Genomic DNA, 20,182 nt, shown 5'->3' on the forward strand with positions numbered 1-20,182 from the left:
ACTGTGTAATTCTCAAAAAAAAATGTAAGGAAAGAAGTCGATCAACTAATGTAAACCTATGTAGAAGAGACCGATCTCCGGAAGGAATCGTGAAGATCATAGTGTGGCAATTTAATTCTACCTATTAATTGGACATAATTTAGTAATTTTCTGTTATCTTCAAAAAGTTTTGTTTAGTGTCTGATCTTGACTTGTATCTTTTATTTTATCTTTAGAAAACTTGTATTGTGTCCGATCAAGACTAGTATCAACCCGGAGTTATAAATATGTACAACCGAAGTTGTTTTAATCAATCTTCATAAATCAATACAATTATTTTCAACGCATCACCACCCTTTTTATCCCGGCGAGTTCTTAGTTAATTTCGAGGGGGGATACATCGGTTAAGTTCGATCTCCGACGAGAAGTAAGCTCCGTCATCTTCGCTTTCATTGGCGTTGCTAGGACTTTCTCGGTTAGATCCGATGTTCTATTCGGGCTAAAGCAAGCGTTGCCTATCTTATATGTCGTCTCTAATTTTTTATGCATTGTTGCTTAAAGTCACATACTCACATCAGATTAGTTTGGACTTTCTTGGTTCAGTCCGATATTCCAATCAAGTTAATGACTTTTATTATAAATTTGTTATATCCATCTCTTTAAATATAACATTTTTTTAAAAAAAAGTGGGCAAAAGCTTTGCCTCGTATATATTGATAGAGAAGAGGTACTAATATATATAATAATATAATATCTTTTTTTAAAGAACCCAACAAAGCTGGTTTTATATTATAGAAGGAAGAGAATAACCATACAGGAGGAGGAATGACATTCCTAGAACAGAAATGTCTCCCGCAAATAACTACTCCCTCCGTCCCATAATAATATAAGAAGTTTTAAAGTTGGACACGGTTATTAAGAAATTAGGTAAAAGTGAATGGTGGAGGATTGTGATTGGATGAGCAGTGGAGGTAGGTGGGAAAAGTGAATGGTGGAGGGTTGCGATTGGTTGAGAAGAGAATGTTGGTGGAGAAGTTGTTATATTTTGGGACAAATCCTAAGAACTAAAAGTTGTTATATTTTGGGATGGAGAGAGTAGAAATTAAAACAAGCCTATTCTCGCGACATTATACACTGCACTCCCTTAGCACCCGCCAACTCCCACAATTGGAGTTCATCCATAATCTTGCTTGTAAGTGCCGGTGGTGTAGATTCGATGTTCCTGAAGATGCGATTGTTTCTTTCTATCCAAACCTCCCAAAGCGTGGTCATGAAGACAGATCGTAGTCCCTTCTTTTGCAATTTTTCCGCCCTATTTGTCTGCTGGTGCCACCAATTGAGTAGGGTGTCATCATTGCTCGTGTTCAAGAATCGATTTGGTCTGATCTGGTGGCCTATCTCCTGCCAAACCCTCTGCATGAAGGGGCACTCCTTGAAGAGGTGCTGCACAGTTTCTAGATTTCTAAAACACAGTTGGCAAAAATAGTTATTTAGCCAGCCTCGGCATTGTAATCGATCCACCGTCCATATTCTGTTCTTGTTCTTTGGCCAGAACTTTTGCTTGGCCGACGCCCAAGTTTTCTATATGAGAATAGCGGACTCTGATCTTGTTTTCCCCTGAACTGCATGGTGTATGCAGACCTTGCCGTATAGAGGCCGTTGGCCGACCATCTCCATTGGATTGTATCCTCATTCCAAAGTCCCTTCTTGGAACACAACTCCTGCAATGTCCAGCACTTCCCAAACATAAATGTATTCCTGAAGCAATTGTACAATATAATATCTGAGTGGAAAGAAGTCTAAGCATATAAAAAACCTAGAACAAACAAGTTAACTATAAATAGACAAGTAGACAACTATAAAAAGATTGTAGAAACAGAAAGCGGTTCGCAGAGTTATATGTTATATATATATATATATATATATATATATATATATATATATATATATATATATATATATATATATATATATATATATATATATATATATATATAAGTACAAACTTCTCGCTTTACTTATGCTAATTACTCCGTAACCTTCTTCAGGAAAACTTAAACAACTCCACTGGCAACTGACAAGGTTAGGTAAGACCGTAAGAGATGGAATATCTCAGTTACTATCAGTGGGCGAGCTGGTCGTACGAGCCGGAGGCTGCGTTGGTACAATTGGGCTGTGTACACCAGTCAGCTTCGCGTATCCGGTGCTCTCTTTGACCTCTCCTTTTTAAAAAATAAAAATTGTTTTTTGTTCCCCTCTGACCAGCACAGCAGCAAGCTAGTACACTGGTTTCAACTTTCAGCTCGTCTTTTCACAAAAAAAAAAAAATACTGTAATTAAATTTTGTAAAGATCCGATCAAGCTCACGCGTACGTACACGCGCTTGATAGCATCATCAGAAATTCGGAATTTAGATAAAACAACATGAAAACTTGCTGGTGCAGGCGTGCAGCGTAGTAACATTTTCTTCTTTGAAGACGTGACTTGGATCTGCTAGTCAACGAAGAACAAGAATTAATCTGTAGTTTCTGTTTCTATACTCGACTAGTACCTCCTCCGTCTCAAAATATAAGATATTTTGATCGAACGGAGGTAGTAACTTCCTGCAGCCAACACACTATACTCAAACTATGTATTTTTCGTCCTCTCTTTTATCAAACTTGCAGCAACTAGGAGTATGATAGTGTTGGTGATAAAGAAACCGTGGGCATAGAAATCACTACTCTCTCACCAAAATTCTCTAATTCTAGGTAGCAATAATTTGGTACGGAGAAAGTAAAATGCTCAGCTTGCGCTAGTGTGGTGGTCTGGTGGAGGCCGTATAGTAGCAATAGTAGCACATTGACTTGGTAGGTAGACACGTCATTATTTAGGGTGAAGCTTAAAATTCTAATAATTAACTAGTTGGTAGTTATTTTCTAATTTATATTGTTGGATTCATAGAATTTTAAAAAATAATGTTTAAAAGAGATTCTGATTTTAGAAGAAGCAGTACAGTAGTTGCAAGAAGCTCTCAAACAGACCCATGAAACTCATGTTGTTTGCGGCGCTACATAAAGGCATAAAGCCCGCTTGGCGTGAAATAATTTGCCATGGACAAGGAGGAGCTAGCTAACTAGGTGCATTGCATGCTTGGCGGCGGCCACCACGGCTTCCACGATGTCCGCGGCGGCAGCGGTGACAAGCTGGACTAACGGATGCTGGTCGCCCGCGGCTACGCGGGTGAACGACGGCGGCAAGGACGATGTGTGGGTGGCCGTCGACGAAGCGGACGTGTCGGGGGCCCGCGGCAGCGACGGCGGCGGCCGGCCGCCGCTGTTCCAGACGTACAAGGTCAAGGGCAGCATCCTTCATCCTTACAGGTTCTTGATCCTGGCGCGACTGATCGCCATCGTCGCCTTCTTCGCGTGGCGCATACGTCACAAGAACCGCGACGGCGCGTGGCTGTGGACAATGTCCATGGCCGGCGACGTCTGGTTCGGCTTCTCGTGGGTGCTCAACCAGCTACCGAAGCTGAGCCCCATCAAGCGCGTCCCGGACATCGCCGCCCTCGCCGACCGGCACTCCGGCGACCTACCCGGCGTCGACGTCTTCGTCACCACCGTCGACCCCGTCGACGAGCCGATACTCTACACCGTGAACACCATCCTCTCCATCCTCGCCGCCGACTACCCGGTGGACAGGTACGCCTGCTACCTGTCCGACGACGGCGGGACGCTGGTCCACTACGAGGCCATGGTGGAGGTCGCCAAGTTCGCCGAGCTGTGGGTGCCCTTCTGCCGGAAGCACTGCGTCGAGCCGAGGTCGCCGGAGAACTACTTCGCGATGAAGACGCAGGCGTACAAAGGCGGCGTCCCCGGCGAGCTGATGAGCGATCACCGGCGTGTGCGGCGAGAGTACGAGGAGTTCAAGGTCAGGATCGACTCCCTCTCGAGCACCATTCGCCAGCGATCTGATGTGTACAACGCCAAACATGCCGGCGAAAATGCGACATGGATGGCTGATGGCACACATTGGCCCGGCACATGGTTTGAGCCGGCTGACAACCACCAGAGAGGGAAACATGCTGGAATTGTTCAGGTATTTGGGCACTACACATGTTTAATTTCTGTCTACAATCTTGTCCGGACAATTTGTATCAGAGTGAATGGTTTTTTGTGTGTTTTTGATAGGTTTTACTGAACCATCCAAGCTGTAAACCGAGGCTTGGATTGGCGGCGAGTGCTGAGAATCCGGTTGATTTCAGCGGTGTCGACGTGCGGCTCCCCATGCTGGTGTACATCTCGCGCGAGAAGAGGCCCGGATACAACCACCAGAAGAAGGCCGGCGCCATGAACGTGATGCTCCGCGTGTCCGCGCTGCTGTCGAACGCGCCGTTCGTCATCAACTTCGACGGCGACCACTACGTCAACAACTCGCAGGCGTTCAGGGCGCCGATGTGCTTCATGCTCGACGGCCGCGGCCGCGGCGGCGAGAACACGGCGTTCGTCCAGTTCCCGCAGCGGTTCGACGACGTTGACCCGACGGACCGGTACGCGAACCATAACCGCGTCTTCTTCGACGGCACCATGCTCTCCCTCAACGGCCTCCAGGGGCCCTCCTACCTCGGCACCGGCACCATGTTCCGCCGCGTCGCGCTCTACGGCGTGGAGCCGCCGCGCTGGGGAGCGGCGGCGAGCCAGATCAAGGCTATGGACATCGCCAACAAGTTCGGCAGCTCGACGTCGTTCGTCGGCACGATGCTGGACGGCGCCAACCAAGAACGGTCGATCACGCCGCTGGCGGTGCTCGACGAGTCGGTCGCCGGCGACCTCGCCGCCCTGACGGCGTGCGCGTATGAGGACGGGACGTCATGGGGGAGAGACGTCGGGTGGGTGTACAACATCGCGACGGAGGACGTGGTGACCGGGTTCCGCATGCACCGGCAGGGGTGGCGCTCCGTGTACGCCTCAGTGGAGCCCGCCGCGTTCCGCGGCACGGCGCCGATCAACCTCACCGAGCGCCTCTACCAGATCCTCCGATGGTCGGGCGGCTCGCTCGAGATGTTCTTCTCCCACAGCAACGCCCTCCTCGCCGGCCGCCGCCTCCACCCGCTGCAGCGCGTCGCCTACCTCAACATGTCGACCTACCCGATCGTGACCGTGTTCATCTTCTTCTACAACCTCTTCCCGGTGATGTGGCTCATCTCCGAGCAGTACTACATCCAGCGGCCGTTCGGCGAGTACCTCCTCTACCTCGTCGCCGTCATCGCCATGATCCACGTGATCGGCATGTTCGAGGTGAAGTGGGCTGGCATCACGCTGCTGGACTGGTGCCGCAACGAGCAGTTCTACATGATCGGATCCACGGGGGTGTACCCGACGGCGGTGCTGTACATGGCGCTCAAGCTCGTCACCGGGAAGGGCATCTACTTCCGCCTCACGTCGAAGCAGACGGCAGCCAGCTCCGGCGACAAGTTCGCCGACCTGTACACCGTGCGGTGGGTGCCTCTGCTGATCCCGACCATCGTCATCATGGTCGTGAACGTCGCCGCCGTCGGGGTGGCGGTCGGCAAGGCGGCGGCGTGGGGGCCGCTCACCGAGCCGGGGTGGCTCGCCGTGCTCGGGATGGTGTTCAACGTGTGGATCCTGGTGCTCCTCTACCCGTTCGCGCTCGGGGTCATGGGTCAATGGGGGAAGCGGCCGGCCGTGCTGTTCGTGGCGATGGCGATGGCCGTCGCCGCCGTGGCGTCCATGTACGTCGCCTTCGGTGCACCGTACCAAGCTGAGTTGTCAGGTGGTGCTGCTTCTCTCGGAAAAGCGGCGGCGTCGCTGACCGGGCCATCCGGGTAGGGACAGTTCGATCGCGTTTGATTTGATTTGAGTATTTGATTATTTTCTTGGTGCAATAATTGGTTGTTACTTCTGTTATGTCGTTACGTCATAGGAGCGGCTGACTATATTGCTAGTCTGCTCTATACGAGTGAGACTTGGATTGTTCTTCTTTAAAAATGACAAGATTTGAATTTCTCCAGCGTGATTTGTCGACTTTATATGCTCGGATATCTTTTACGACATATATTACTTTATTTGGATTCTTAACACGTTGACTTTTTTTTTGCTAAAAGGCATTTAGCTTAGTGGTTGCATTGATCTGAGTAGCACCCCAAGGTCCTGAGTTCAAATATCCATAAGAGCGAATTTCAAGTTTGGTTGTTTACCAATTTAAAAAGATGCATATATCCGATTGAATACAAATGTTCGGTAATTATTACCCTTCTATAAAAATTGTACTCTCTTTTTTAAATAATGTTTAACATCGTTGATTTTTTAACTTACATACGACCATTCATCCTTTTAAAAAACATTTATTACTTATCTTTTTATGATTTGTCTCATCACTACAAGTACTTTAATTATGACTTCTATTTTTCATATTTGTATAGTTTTCTAAATAAGATAAATAATCAAATGTAACTTAAAAATTTAACGGTGCTAACTATATAGAAATATGGAGGGAGAACAACACTTTGCAAGAAATCCTAAAAGCCAAGTGAACTACTTTTAGCTTAAGGTTGTGTTTAGATTCAAAGTTTGGATCCAAATTTCAGTCCTTTTCCATCACATCAATCTGTCATACACACACAACTTTTCAGTTACATCATCTCCAATTTCAACCAAAATCCAAACTTCGTACTGAACTAAACACAGCCTAAGTTCAATTCTAGCATATTTGTAGTCTATGCTACTCTGCCACTAGGGTGATACTTTAATTGTTCTTTTAAAAATATGAAGACTTGAATTTGTCCAGTGTGCATATATTGACGCTAAATTCTCGGAGACCTTTTACAGTATTACTCATTAAACGAAAGACGTTCACACATCCACCACCATACATGCAGATCTAAAAGTCAAGTGCGCTAATTTTAGCTTACGTTCAATTCTAACATACTTGCTATTCTGTGCTACTCGGCCCCTTGGGTGATACTTGAATTTTTCTTTTACTAGAAAATATGCCCATGCGTTGCAACAGATGAATACTATTTTAATCTTATTATTATTGTTATACGGTTTAACTAGGGTGAAGTTCGATGTGGGAATTCGCTTTGATAATTTTTTTTTAGAAAATCATGAGCTGCAATTAGGAGTCCGACTTTAATCTCAAGTTAGCGTACAAGTTTTTTTAGAGATTTTCTTGTACGATTCATTTTATATTTCCAAAAACAAACGAACTCCGGTGACAAACGAAATTTTTTAGAGATTTTTTTGTACGACTTTAATCTCAGGTGAAGGAGAGGGGATGAAGGTGTGGATGCCCAACTAGCAGAACAGGCCAACCAGATACGCGTGTCGGACATGAATAGTTCCCAGCATAAACCCATAAATACTGATAAGGGGCTCTCTAGAGATTTGATTATGGCTGAAAGAGGGGGGGAGCTGTTGCCAATCCCTTCAAATGAGATGATACCGGCTGTCAGGGATCTGAGCGCTTATCAGGACTCGTTGGATGAAGGCTCTATGGATGAAACAAGCAGTCCGAGCAAGAGGAAAACAGGCAGTTTGTCAGATACAAAGAAGACAGGCATTGTTCAGCAAGCTTTGTTGGAGTACAAACAGCTAGAGGAGAGCACAGCTCAAAGCAAGAAGGACATTGAGTCCATAGGACGGTCGCTAAAGAGACTCAAGAAGGATGGTGGAGCAACAGGGGAGGTGACTGGCTTGGAAGCTACCAGCGCTGGGGCTGCTGGTTCACTGGCGAGACCTACGGCAGGGTCCCGCCAGGGACAATGAGTTGCTTGGCTTGGAACTGTCGGGGGATAGGGAACCCCTCGACAGTTCGTGAACTGTATACCTTAGTCAAGGACACTGGTTCCCAATTAGTCTTCTTGTGTGAAACAAGGCAGCGAGTTGAGAAGGTAAGCCGCCTCAGTAAAAGGTTGGGTCTTAGAGGTTTTACTGGTGTTAGTAGTGAAGGTATGAGTGGTGGTTTGGCTTTGTTCTGGCACGAATCTGTCATTGTTGATATTAAAGATGTGAATGCAAGATATATTGATGCGTATGTTCGTTTGTCTCCGATTGATCCTGTTTGGCATGTTACTTTTGTGTATGGCGAACCTCGGGTGGAGAATCGGCACCGTATGTGGTCGTCTTTGAATGCCCTTCGACAATCGTCAAACTTTCCGTGGATGGTCATAAGCGATTTTAATGAAGCCTTATGGCAATTCGAACACTTTTCGAAAACACCGAGAAATGAGAATCAGATGAAGGCTTTCCGGGATGTCTTGCAGATCTGTGGTCTGAGTGACCTGGGTTTCAAAGGGCTACCCCATACTTATGATAACCGTAGGGAAGGCTGGAACAATGTGAAGGTGAGATTGGACAGAGTGATTGCAGATGATAGTTGGAGGGATATTTTCTCTGAGGCACATGTTGTTCATTTGGTTTCTCCCTGCTCTGACCATTCACCTCTTTTGTTAAACTGTAAGATGAAGGATACTAGCACTGTACGTAACAAGTGCTTGCACTATGAGATACCGTGGGAAAGGGAAGCTGATTTCCCTGAGGTTGTGGCAGATGCTTGGTCTGATGCAGGGGATAAGGGCGACCTGGGGGAAGTTAACAAAGCTCTAGATCGGGTGATGGCTTCACTGCGTTCTTGGAGTAACAGGAAGGTTAAGAATATAGGCAGGGAGTTAGAAAAGGCAAGAAAAAGACTGGCGGCTCTGTTAGAGAATGGAGCTGATAGTTCAGTTGTTCGGCAAGCTTCAGACCATATGAATGAATTGTTATACAAGGAAGAAATGTTGTGGCTCCAACGCTCCAGAATTAGTTGGTTGAAGGAAGGTGATCATAATACTCGATTCTTTCACAGCCGGGCAGTTTGGAGGGCTAAGAAAAATAGAATTCAAAAACTTCGGGATAGTGCAGGGATTGTCCACAGCAAGACAGAAATTATGGAAGCAATGGCAACTGATTATTTCAAGGAGGTGTACACTGGCGACCCAATATCAATCCAGAATCGGTTGCGAGATTGATCCAAAGAAAGGTTTCTGATGCTATGAATAATAAGTTATGTGAGGAGTTTACAGAGGAGGAGATTTCACTTGCAATGTTTCAAATTGGTCCCCTGAAGGCACCAGGCCCTGATGGCTTTCCTGCTCGGTTTTATCAGAGGAATTGGGGTGCTGTTAAACAGGATATTGTACATGCTGTTAGCAAGTTCTTTCAGACAGGCACTATGCCTGATGGGGTAAACGACACAGCGATAGTTCTTATCCCGAAGATTGATCAACCCATGGAGCTAAAGGATTTCAGACCTATAAGTTTATGCAATGTTATGTACAAGGTGGTATCGAAATGTTTGGTCAACCGGTTGAGGACTATACTTGATGAGCTAGTTTCCTGTGAGCAAAGTGCATTCGTGCCAGGTCGCCTAATTACAGATAATGCCTTGCTGGCTTTTGAATGCTTCCACACCATTCAAACTAACAGAAGACAGAATAGAGCAATGTGTGCCTACAAGCTAGACTTATCGAAAGCTTACGATCGTGTGGATTGGCGGTATCTGGAAATGGCATTGAACAAGTTGGGTTTCGCTCACCGTTGGGTTAACTGGATTATGGCATGTGTTACCTCGGTGAGATACTCTGTCAAATTTAACGGAACTCTCCTTAGCTCCTTTGCACCCTCCAGGGGTCTTCGTCAAGGAGATCCTCTGTCGCCATTCTTGTTTCTGTTCGTAGCTGATGGTTTGTCTATGTTGTTGAGAGAAAGAGTTGCACAGGGGTCCATCTCTCCTATTCAGATATGTCGACGCGCTCCTGGTATATCTCATTTGCTCTTTGCAGATGATACCTTGTTATTTTTCAAGGCTGAACAACAGCAGGCGATTGCGGTAAGTGAGGTTCTCAGTGCTTATGCAGTTGGGACTGGACAGCTAATAAACCCAGCGAAATGTTCTATTATGTTTGGTGAGGCTTCTCCACCAGGAATACAGGAAGCAATTAAGAGTATTCTTCACATTGAGAAAGACGAATTTGAAGAAAGGTACTTGGGGTTCCCTACTCCCGAAGGTAGGATGAAGAGAGGGAAATTCCAAAGTCTTCAAGAGAAGATACGGAAAAGAATCATTCAGTGGGGGGAAACATTCCTGTCCTCTGGCGGCAAAGAAATAATGATCAAAGCAGTCCTCCAAGCGATACCGGTGTATGTCATGGGAATCTTCAAACTGCCAGAGTCTGTGTGTGAGGATTTGAACAAACTCACTCGTCAATTCTGGTGGGGATCTCAGGATGGACAGTGAAAAACTCATTGGAAGGCATGGGATGTGCTAATGAAGTCAAAACAGAGTGGTGGCATGGGTTTCAGGGATATTAGATGGTTCAACCAAGCCTTGCTAGCTAGGCAAGCATGGCGGTTGATTGAATCTCCCGATAGTCTCTGTGCTCGGGTGTTGAAAGTGAAGTATTATCCGAATGGTTCCCTCATTGATACTGTTTTTGGCGGTAATGCCTCTCCTGGATGGAAAGGAGTGGAATATGGTTTGGTACTTCTGAAACAAGGATTAATTTGGAGGATAGGAAACGGGAAATCAATGAAAATTTGGAGAGATCCATGGTTGCCGAGGGAGTTTACTAGAAGACCAATTACAGTCAAACGACATTATCGTCTGAAATGGGTTTCAGAGCTAATTGATGAGAATGGTGCTTGGGATGTAGCTAAGGTCTCTCAATACTTTTGGAATGTTGATGCAGAGGAAATTTTAAAAATCAGACTACCCTATAGGGAAACGGAGGACTTCATATCCTGGAACCCCGACAAGAACGGCCGGTTCTCGGTGAGAAGCGCCTATCACCTTGCAGTGAGGCTGGCATCCAAGGATGAGAGCTCTTCATCCTCTTCAATTTGTGCAAAGAATTCTTGGGATTTAATCTGGAAATGTGAAGTTCCACACAAGGTTAAGATCTTCTCCTGGAGAGTAGCCACAGACAGTTTGGCAACGATGGAGAATAAAAAGAAGAGGAAACTGGAGGTGAGTGATTCCTGCACCATCTGTGATAGAGAAAGAGAGGATACTGGACATGCTCTATGTCGATGCAGTCATGCCAGGAATCTTTGGATGGAAATGGCCAAGGCAGGAAAACTTGTATCTGACATTAATTCGATCAGAGGGGGTTCTTACTGGTTCTTGGACTGGTTGGGGAGAGTTCCAGCTAAGGAGCGCCCTATGATTCTCATGATCCTTTGGCGAAACTGGCAGGTTCGTAATGATATAACTCATAGGAAGCCGGCTGCCCCCGTGTGGGCGTCAAGGCGGTTCCTGGAAAGCTATATGTCAACAATTGTCCAAATCAAGCAGAATCCTGGTGCAAATTTGGAGAAAGGGAAACTGGCTGTTGGTATTGCTAAGCGGGCTCCTGCCCCTTGCTGCTCTGTCAAGGATGTCCCCGTGCCGTGGGAGAAACCACCAGCGGGGTGGATGAAACTGAATATCGATGGATCCTTCCATCCACAGGAGGAAACAGGAGGAGTAGGAATGGTTCCGCGCAACAGTTCAGGAGAGGTAATTTTCTCCTCTTGCAGGTTTTTGAACAGATGCCAGGAGGCGCTAGAATCTGAACTTCTTGCCTGTGTCGAAGGACTTGGATTGGCACTCCAGTGGACGATTCTCCCCATCGTCATAGAGACAGATTGCTTGACAGTGGTTAATTTGGCGCTTTCAAAAGACCAAGATCGATCTGTCTTCTCGCATATTGTCAGCGAGATTAAATGTTTGCTGGAAGATGAGAGAGGAGTCACCATAAAGAAGATACAGAGATCCCAGAATCAAGCCAGCCATGTTTTAGCTTGTAAAGCTCGTGGTGATCACATCTCTGATTTCTGGTTAGGAAATACTTGTAGCATAATATCTCAGATTCTCTGTAAGGACTCCTCTGGTTGAGTAATATATCTTTGCTCTTCCCCACAAAAAAAAACAAACGAACTTAAAATTTGACTCATACACGGAATTATATTTTCAAAAGCTAACGAACTAAAAAACCAACTCAAACACGGATGAGACGTACCAAAATACCGGCAAAAACTTCTTCAACTTTTATAATAGTAGAGAAAAATGTGAAGACTTGAATTTGTTCTGCATGACATTTTGACTTTAAGTTCTCAAAGATCTTTTTAGCGAATTTATGCATTTAAACTTTTTTTATTATGCAGATCAAGATGAGAACACATGATCTATGTACCATACGTCCACAAGTGTACTAATTTTAACTATATGGACACTAAACTCTATTTTTAATTTTATTATTTTTATTCTAGATTTTAATTAATTCCAAATTCCTATATACACTCTATACTTTTCTTCTAATATTTATTTTTTTAATTCTGAATTTCTTTTACTTTTTAATTGTATTTCTATATGGACACTATACTTTTCTCCTAAAATTCTTTATTTTTAATCCCAAATTTTAGTTATTTATAAATTGTATTTCTATATGACTCTAACCTCAACTTTTAATTTTATTTTTTTTCTAATTTCGAATTTTCATTAGTTCTAAATTATATACTTGTATGGACTCTATTTTTCTTTTTCTTTGATTAATAGGAGAATTTCTAGGCCGTGAGAACTAACGTGGAGATTCTTTTTTCTATTACTTTAATAAGTTAATAGATTTGCAATTAAGCCCCGTAAACTATAGAAGAATTCATAAAATTAACTGCACGGCGGCAGGGTACACGGCGGCGGATACCCCCTCCTGCTGGCACACCGAGGGGGAAGCTGCACGAGATGGTGTTGAAGGAGCAGGAGGAGAGCTCCACCACCTTCATCGAGTCCCCCCTTTGTCCCGCTGACAAAGCTGGGTTCAAGCCTCGGCATGTGCTCGTCGCCTCCTCGGGATTCTCCGTCAACGCGAGCGGTGCTGACTCTGACAACGGCGAGGACCGGAGCAGCGACAGCAGCCAGCAGGTCCTCCACTGCCATGAGCGCCCCTCACCGCCACGACTCCTCGCCCTCTTCCTCGCGCTCAGCGGCAGGCGGTGATGGGGTCGAAGGGGAGAGAGAGAAGAGAGAGAAGGGAGGGAGCGAGAAGGAAGGAGCGAGGAGTGGATGACGTGTGGGTCCCACGTGTCAGTGGGTCCACAATTTTTTGTGTGTGAATGACAAATGGGTCCCACATATATGTTTTTAACTCTAATGACACCTAAGCGTCATGTCAATGCCACAAACCAAGTCAACACGGCCACGTAGATGCCACGTCAGCGAAACCGTCCTCCAAAAACACTGAGAGAGTCAAATTGCATCGGTTTTAATAGTTGAGGGGTCGAGATATCTAATATTGTGATTAAAGGATACGAATCATATCCAAATCTTATTCCAATTTAAATTATGGCCTTGCTCGGTTGTACTTGCTGCAGCTAGCTACAGCCCATTCCGCTGCAAGCAGTAACCGTTGGTCTTGTCACTTGTGTAGTTGTGTTTCTGGCATCCAATGAAATCGGCCAAGCTGTGGGGCTTTGAAACTTTCCTCATAAAAATAGAACTATGAATCTTCAATTCAAATTTAGCATATTTTGGCTGGTTATTCCGGCCGGTGCTGTCATTGGCTTCGAACTGATTACTAATATTTTGAACAAATAATGGGCCACCACCTTATAATAAGGCCTTATTGAGAAGCGCTTCAGTATAGCCTTCACAAATGCATGGCCTAGATTGCTTTATGTTATCATAGACTCACAGGTAAGCCTCTACGGAAAAATCAGTAGGGTCCACATGTCATCCTTCTCTCTACTTTCCTCCCATACCTTTCTCTTCACCTTTCCTCCGTCTCTCTTACCTACGGGCGACTGAGAGACAACAACAAGCGGTGATGCAAAGGAGGAGGCGGCAGTGGGCAGCGTGATGGCATGGCGGTGCAGAAGTCAATATGCTCTCCACCAATAAATTCACCGATGCCGACGCAGAAGGAGGATGGCAAGTAGACAACGTCGAGAGGTGGGGGCAAAGAGGGCGCGGGGGGGGGGGGGGGGGAAGGGGGGAGGGGGGAGAAGCTTGACAGCTCCCTAACCAGAGGGTACCTCACGCAGATAGAGAGGGGAGGCGGCGGATTTGGGGCCCAGCAAGACTAGTCGGCGAGGGACAAGACGACGGCGTCACCGCGGCTGCAACACCACCACCACCTCGATGTTCGTCGCCGTGCATTGGCGGTGCATGCTCCAGCTCCTTTTTGTAGCTAGTACATCACGCCCGGGGGTGTACCCCCTCTTCCTCAGTCTCCACTGCCCGGGGCAACAACCTCGTCATCTACTTCCTCATGGTGTCCGGACAGCAGTGGCGTCGACGACACCCCATGCACTCGCGCGCTCCGCGTCCTCCTCCCAAAACTTGTGGACTCTACACCGTCTCCCCTATCGTGGAGATGGCGCAGTTCTTTGCCGCGACCACTACTCCGCCTCCACCCGTCGGTTTCACTACTTTCTCCCACTATATTCTGCCACCCTCCCTCCTCCTTTCCTCAACGCTCCTCCTCTACCGTCGCTCCTACCCCCCACTCCACTCCCCACTACTCGAGCCACCTTCTCTCTCTTCCGCTGTCGATGCCAAAGCGATCTCCTCCCCATCCTTCCACCTCCATCCTCCCACGTCAAGGGTGACCTGCTCCTCATCCCTACCCTCCCACTTAGCCCTTGATGCCGTCTTCGCCCCGCGCTAGCCCTTCAGCGGCTATGAGCTAGGCCCCACGATGCTGGCCGCCATTGTTTGCCGCCTAGCAAGAGAGAGGGGGAAGGGAGAGGGGCAAAAGTATATGAGATTTTTATGACATGTGGATCCCACCCGCTGACTTAGCTAGTCAACCATAGTCAATATGCTACATGAGCAAAAAAACACCTTCCAAACCACCAAAGAAGCTGATTTGCACCGGTTTTTAAAGATGGGGGAGTCATTTTACCCGGTTTTATGATTGAGGGAAGTGATTCAATCAACAACCAGAGATGAGAAAGGCAAAATAGACTTACTCCTATGGAAAATTTATTTGACGCATCTATGCCTCTGCTCCAGGCCTTTCCATGGCCCTGCAGACTTGTAGGCCCAACATATATGGAACATTTTAAAGTTTTTTTTTTCCTATTACGTGTTTATAATAGTTCAAATTTTGAGCCAAAAAGTTTCTAATTTGGGTTAGTGTTTTTAAAATTTCAATTTGAAAGTTCTAAATTTTAAGTTAAAAGTTTCAAAATTTATGTTAAAAGTATTGAATTTTTAAATAATGAAACAAAGAAGTTCTATTACAAAATTTTACTCGAATTGAAAAAGTATTAAAAATGACTTAAAAATTGTGAACCCATACCATTCATCGGTTTTCCTTTAGATTCGTTACAATGCATGGGCATGTGACTAGTAGTGTATATAACACACTAAAATGGTACTTAAACTTGTAATTAATTAAACTTGTAATGCTGTGCCATCTATAGGTATAGCAGTATATAGGAGTACTCTTTAAGAAAAAACAACACAGAGAAAAAAAAAAGTTCTCCATGAATTTAATGCCAACATATCACACTGAACAAATAAAATAAAATAAAATAATTCAAGTCTTCACATTTTAAAAAATAATTCAAGTCTCACTCGATCAGAGTAGACTAGCACATAATCAGCTGCCGCCCTCATGACGTAACGAGATATATCTGAACACCCGGATTATTACCCCCGCGAGATCATTCATCAAATTCAAATCCGGACTCATGTCGTCCCTACCCAGATGGCCCGGTCAGCGACGCCGCTTTACCGAGAGAAGCCGCGACACCTGACAACCCAGCTTGGTACGGCGCACCGAAGGCGGCGTACATGATCGCCACGGCGGCGACGGCCATCACCGTCGCCACGAACAGCACCGCCGGCCGCTTCCCCCACTGCCCCATGATCCCCAGCGCGAACGGGTAGAGGAGCGCCAGGATCCACACGTTGAACACCATCCCGAGCACCGCGAACCGCCCCTGCTCGGTGAGCAACCCCCACGCCGCTGCCTTGCCGACCGCCACCCCGACGGCGCCGACGTTCACGGCCAGGACGACGATGGTCGGGATCAGCAGAGGCACCCACCGCACGGTGTACAGGTCGGCGAACTTGTCGCCGGGGCTGGCCGTCGTCTGCTTCGACGTGAGCCTGAAGTGGATGCCCTTCCCGGTGAAGAGCTTGAGCGCCATGTACAGCACCGCCGTCGGGTACACCCCCGTGGAGCCGATCATGTAGAACTGCTCGTTGCGGCACCAGTCCAGCACCGTGATGCCCGACCACTTCACCTCGAACATGCCGATCACGTGGATCATGGCGATGATGGCGACGAGGTAGAGGAGGTACTCGCCGAACGGCTGCTGGATGTAGTACTGCTCGGAGATGAGCCACATCACCGGGAAGAGGTTGTAGAAGAAGATGAACACGGTGACGATCGGGTAGGTCGACATGTTGAGGTAGGCGATGCGCTGCAGCGGGTGGAGGCGGCGGCCGGCGAGGAGCGCGTTGCTGTGGGAGAAGAACATCTCGAGCGAGCCGCCCGACCACCTTAGGATCTGGTAGAGGCGCTCGGTGAGGTTGATCGGCGCCGTGCCGCGGAACGCGGCGGGCTCCATGGAGGTGTACACGGAGCGCCACCCCTGCCGGTGCATGCGGAACCCGGTCGCCACGTCCTCCGTCGCGATGTCGTACACCCACCCGGCGTCTCTCCCCCACGACGTCCCGAGGTCGTAGCCGCACGCCGTCACGGCGCCGAGGTCACGGGCGACCGACCCGTCGATCGCCACGGGCGGCGTGATCGACCGTTCTTGGTTGGCGCCGTCCAGCATCGAGCTGACTAGCGTCGACGAGGCGCCGAACTTGTTGGCATTGCCCATGGCCTTGATCTGGCTCCCCGCCGCCCCCCACCGCGGCGGCTCCAGGCCGTAGAGCGCGGCGCGGCGGAACATGGTGCCGGTGCCGAGGTAGGAGGGGCCCTGGAGGCCGTTGAGGGAGAGCGTGGTGCCGTCGAAGAAGACGCGGTTGTGGTTCGCGTACCGGTCCGTCGGGTCGACGTCGTCGAACCGCTGCGGGAACTGGACGAACGCCACGTCGTCGCCGCCGCCGCGCCGGTCGAGCATGAAGCACATCGGCGCACGGAACGCCTGCGAGTTGTTGACGTAGTGGTCGCAGTCGAAGTTGATGATGAAGGGCGCGTTCGACAGCAGCGCGGACACGCGGAGCAGCGCGTTCATGGCGCCGGCCTTCTTCTGGTGGTTGTACCCGGGGCGCTTCTCGCGCGAGATGTACACCAGCATAGGGAGCCGCACGTCCACGCCGCTGAAGTCCAACGGGTTGTCAACACTCGCCGCCACTCCAAACCGTGGCTTACTGGTGGGATGGTTCAGTAAAACCTGTCAAAAACACAAAGAAAACCACTCACTTTGGGGAAAGTCTATTATATTCTCGGAGGGAATGTCTAGGTTGTGCATGTTGCCTCAAAGTTAAAAAAAATTATATTTATACTGCATTAAAAGATATTAGTGATGGTGTCTAAAATTGTCTTTAATGTTACAAGCTGCCATGTGACCATAAGGTCCACACGTAAATATTATTTTTAGATATTGCATTATATTCTAATCCATTAACTATGCTATAAACTTGTATATTTTTTTTGTGTTTTCTTTTATCTCTTACAGTATTTGTTGCAATGTAGGGGCCTTAGCTAGTTTTTTTTTAAGTAAGTAGATCAATATGGGATATGATATTTTACATACTTGCAAGTTTAAACTGAACTTATATAAGAAGAAACAAAAATAACAAAATATATTGATTCTAAATAGAACGTGCAATTTTTAGTCAAATCTATTACTTTTATTCTTATTGTATAGACTAAATTTGAACTGGTGTGTTTGTGGAATAATATGTCACATATTGATCTATCTTGTTTATTTTTCTAAAAAAAAGTTTAATGTTTTTTTAAATGATATGCACTAAACGAGACGAGGGACATGTCCCTCTATGAACAATAGTCCATCTCCACTCGACAAAATTTGTCGTCAGAACAAGATTATAAGGGCAACCTCAATGTTGGGTTGCTGAATGAGCGATAGGGGTGGGCCCATGTGCAGATAGCTTTAGCTATATCTATCTCTACAATGGTTATGGCCTTGGATGAGAAACAAGTCGGGTCCCACTGGGTCCCATCAAAGAAGAAACATACCACCAATTCGCAACCATATGCTGATAGGCTCCATTAGATATCATTTTTTAATCTCTTAAGTTCAACTATAAGCTTAGAGCTGTTTCTAAGCATTTAATGCCTTATGTCCATGTCCATAATGTATATAGCTGAAAAAAAGTCTTAAGGCTCACTCTTATGGTCACGTTGTGGATGCCCTAAACAGAAACTAAAATGCAATAACTCTGTCTTTAGATATTGGAAAAGGAATAAATTCTCTCTTCATGCGTACGTTACGTACCTGAACAATCCCAGCGTGTTGCCCTTTCCGGTGATTCTCCGCCGGCTCAAACCATGTGCCGGGCCAATGCGTCCCATCAGCCATCCATGTCGCGTTTTCACCGTCATCTTTGCCATTCTTCGCTCTGTTGTACGCGTCAGATCGCTTGCGAATGGTGCTGAACAGCGAGTCGATCCTGACCTTGAACTCCTCGTACTCTCGCCGCACGCGGCGGCGATCGCTCATCAGCTCGCCGGCGACGCCGCCCCTGTACGCCTGCGTCTTCATCGCGAAGTAGCTCTCCGGCGCCCTCGGCTCGACGCAGTGCTTCCGGCAGAAGGGCACCCACAGCTCGGCGAACTTGGCGACCTCCACCATGGCCTCGTAGTGGACCAGCGTCCCCCCGTCGTCGGACAGGTAGCAGGCGTACCTGTCCACCGGGTAGTCGGCGGCGAGGATGGAGAGGATGGAGTTCACGGTGTAGAGGATCGGCTCGTCGACGGGGTCGACGGTGGTGACGAAGACGTCGACGCCGGGGAGCTCGCCGGAGGAGGTGCCGTGCTGCTGCCGGTCGGCGAGGGCGGCGAGGTCCGCGACGCGCTTGATGGGGTTCAGCTTGGGGAGCTGGTTGAGCACCCACGAGAAGCCGAACCAGACGTCGCCGGCCATGGACATTGTCCACAGCCACGCGCCGTCGCGGTTCTTGTGGCGTACGCGCCACGCGAAGAAGGCGACGATGGCGATCAGTCGAACTAGGATCAAGAACCTGTTCGTATATTAGAGAACAGCATAAGGACAATCAAAATGAATGCTCATTTGTTTAGAGCAATTTTACGGTTATTAAGGAGGTATCATGAGGTACCATTTTTTTCTATTGTAAAATTGGTATCTTATAGTACCTATGTATCAAGAGGTACCAAATTTTACACTAAATTTTTAGTACCTCATGCTACTTTCTTAAGTACAGTAAAATTGCTCATTTGTTTAAGCTTGATTAAGTTTAAGAGCAGTTAGTATTTGACATCAGTGTGGGCCCAGGCGGTCAGACCTGTAAGGATGCAGGATGCTGCCCTTGACCTTGTACGTCCGGAACAGCGTCGGCCGAACGCCATCGCCGCCGCTGGCCCCCGACACGTCCGCCTCGTCGACGGCCACCCACACGTCATCCTTGCCGCCGCCGTCGTTCACCCGCTTGGCCGCCGGCGAGCACGGTGCCGCCGCCGCCGCCACGTAGACGCCGGCCGCGCCATTGCCGTTGGTGACCTCGACGCGGAGGCCGCCCGCGTTGATCCGGCGAGTCACGGCCGCCGCGGACATCGTGGAGGCCGTAGCCAACTCCATGCACGCAAACGCACCTAGCTAACTACGTAAGCTCCGTGGCGAACTGGTGAACACATCGTGGTGGCTTATATAGCGCGGCGAAACGACATGAGTTTAATTAATCATCGTCTCACCCCTGCCTGGTCAAAATACTGCTGCTACCTACGTACAGTACAAGAAGCCGCCACTGTCACAGTGAAGCAAGCTGATGAGCATTTTTCCTCTCTGCAGCGTATGTAATTTTCGTTCCTCTCTTTCGATCAAACTCAGCAACGATCATCGTGTTGGCGATCAAAAACCACCGGCACAAGGTCACCAGTCGGGCGCAGAAACTACAGATTCTCGGTTCTCCTCTAGCAGCCAAGTCAGCTGATCGTGTGACATCTTCAGAAACAAGGAAAAATAAAACGTGTACATCTGCACCAGCAACAGTAGAGACCTACTCAATCTAATTTATA

The 20,182-nt window shown here is 47.6% G+C and overlaps 2 protein-coding genes across 2 annotated transcripts; one reads left to right on the forward strand and one right to left on the reverse strand.

Moving 5' to 3' along the window:
- Positions 1–3,089: 3,089 nt before the first annotated feature.
- LOC127779051 (putative mixed-linked glucan synthase 1) lies at positions 3,090–5,991 on the forward strand. Its single transcript, XM_052305730.1, has 2 exons — positions 3,090–4,059; positions 4,152–5,991. Exons 1-2 carry the CDS (start codon positions 3,139–3,141, stop codon positions 5,808–5,810), a joined length of 2,580 nt encoding a protein of 859 aa, XP_052161690.1. The 5' UTR covers positions 3,090–3,138; the 3' UTR covers positions 5,811–5,991.
- Positions 5,992–15,704: 9,713 nt separating this feature from the next.
- Positions 15,705–19,745, reverse strand: LOC127780108 (mixed-linked glucan synthase 4). The gene is made up of 3 exons (XM_052307058.1): positions 19,453–19,745; positions 18,426–19,170; positions 15,705–17,357 (listed from the first exon to the last, which is right to left on the reverse strand). The coding sequence occupies exons 1-3, from the start codon at positions 19,743–19,745 to the stop codon at positions 15,705–15,707; spliced, it is 2,691 nt and encodes an 896-aa protein (XP_052163018.1).
- Between the last annotated feature and the right edge of the window lie 437 nt (positions 19,746–20,182).

The sequence above is a fragment of the Oryza glaberrima genome, chromosome 7 (assembly GCF_000147395.1).
Source record: "Oryza glaberrima chromosome 7, OglaRS2, whole genome shotgun sequence".
NCBI lineage: Eukaryota > Viridiplantae > Streptophyta > Magnoliopsida > Poales > Poaceae > Oryza > Oryza glaberrima.

Excerpts from the sequence above, each read along its gene's own strand:
- LOC127780108 (XM_052307058.1), bottom strand. The coding sequence starts at position 19,745 with ATGGAGTTGGCTACGGCCTCCACGATGTCCGCGGCGGCCGTGACTCGC. Across the intron at positions 19,171-19,452 it reads AGCATCCTGCATCCTTACAG|GTTCTTGATCCTAGTTCGAC; the intron begins GTCTGACCGCCT and ends ATATACGAACAG. Across the intron at positions 17,358-18,425 it reads AACACGCTGGGATTGTTCAG|GTTTTACTGAACCATCCCAC; the intron begins GTACGTAACGTA and ends TGTTTTTGACAG.
- LOC127779051 (XM_052305730.1), top strand. The coding sequence starts at position 3,139 with ATGTCCGCGGCGGCAGCGGTGACAAGCTGGACTAACGGATGCTGGTCG. Across the intron at positions 4,060-4,151 it reads AACATGCTGGAATTGTTCAG|GTTTTACTGAACCATCCAAG; the intron begins GTATTTGGGCAC and ends TGTTTTTGATAG.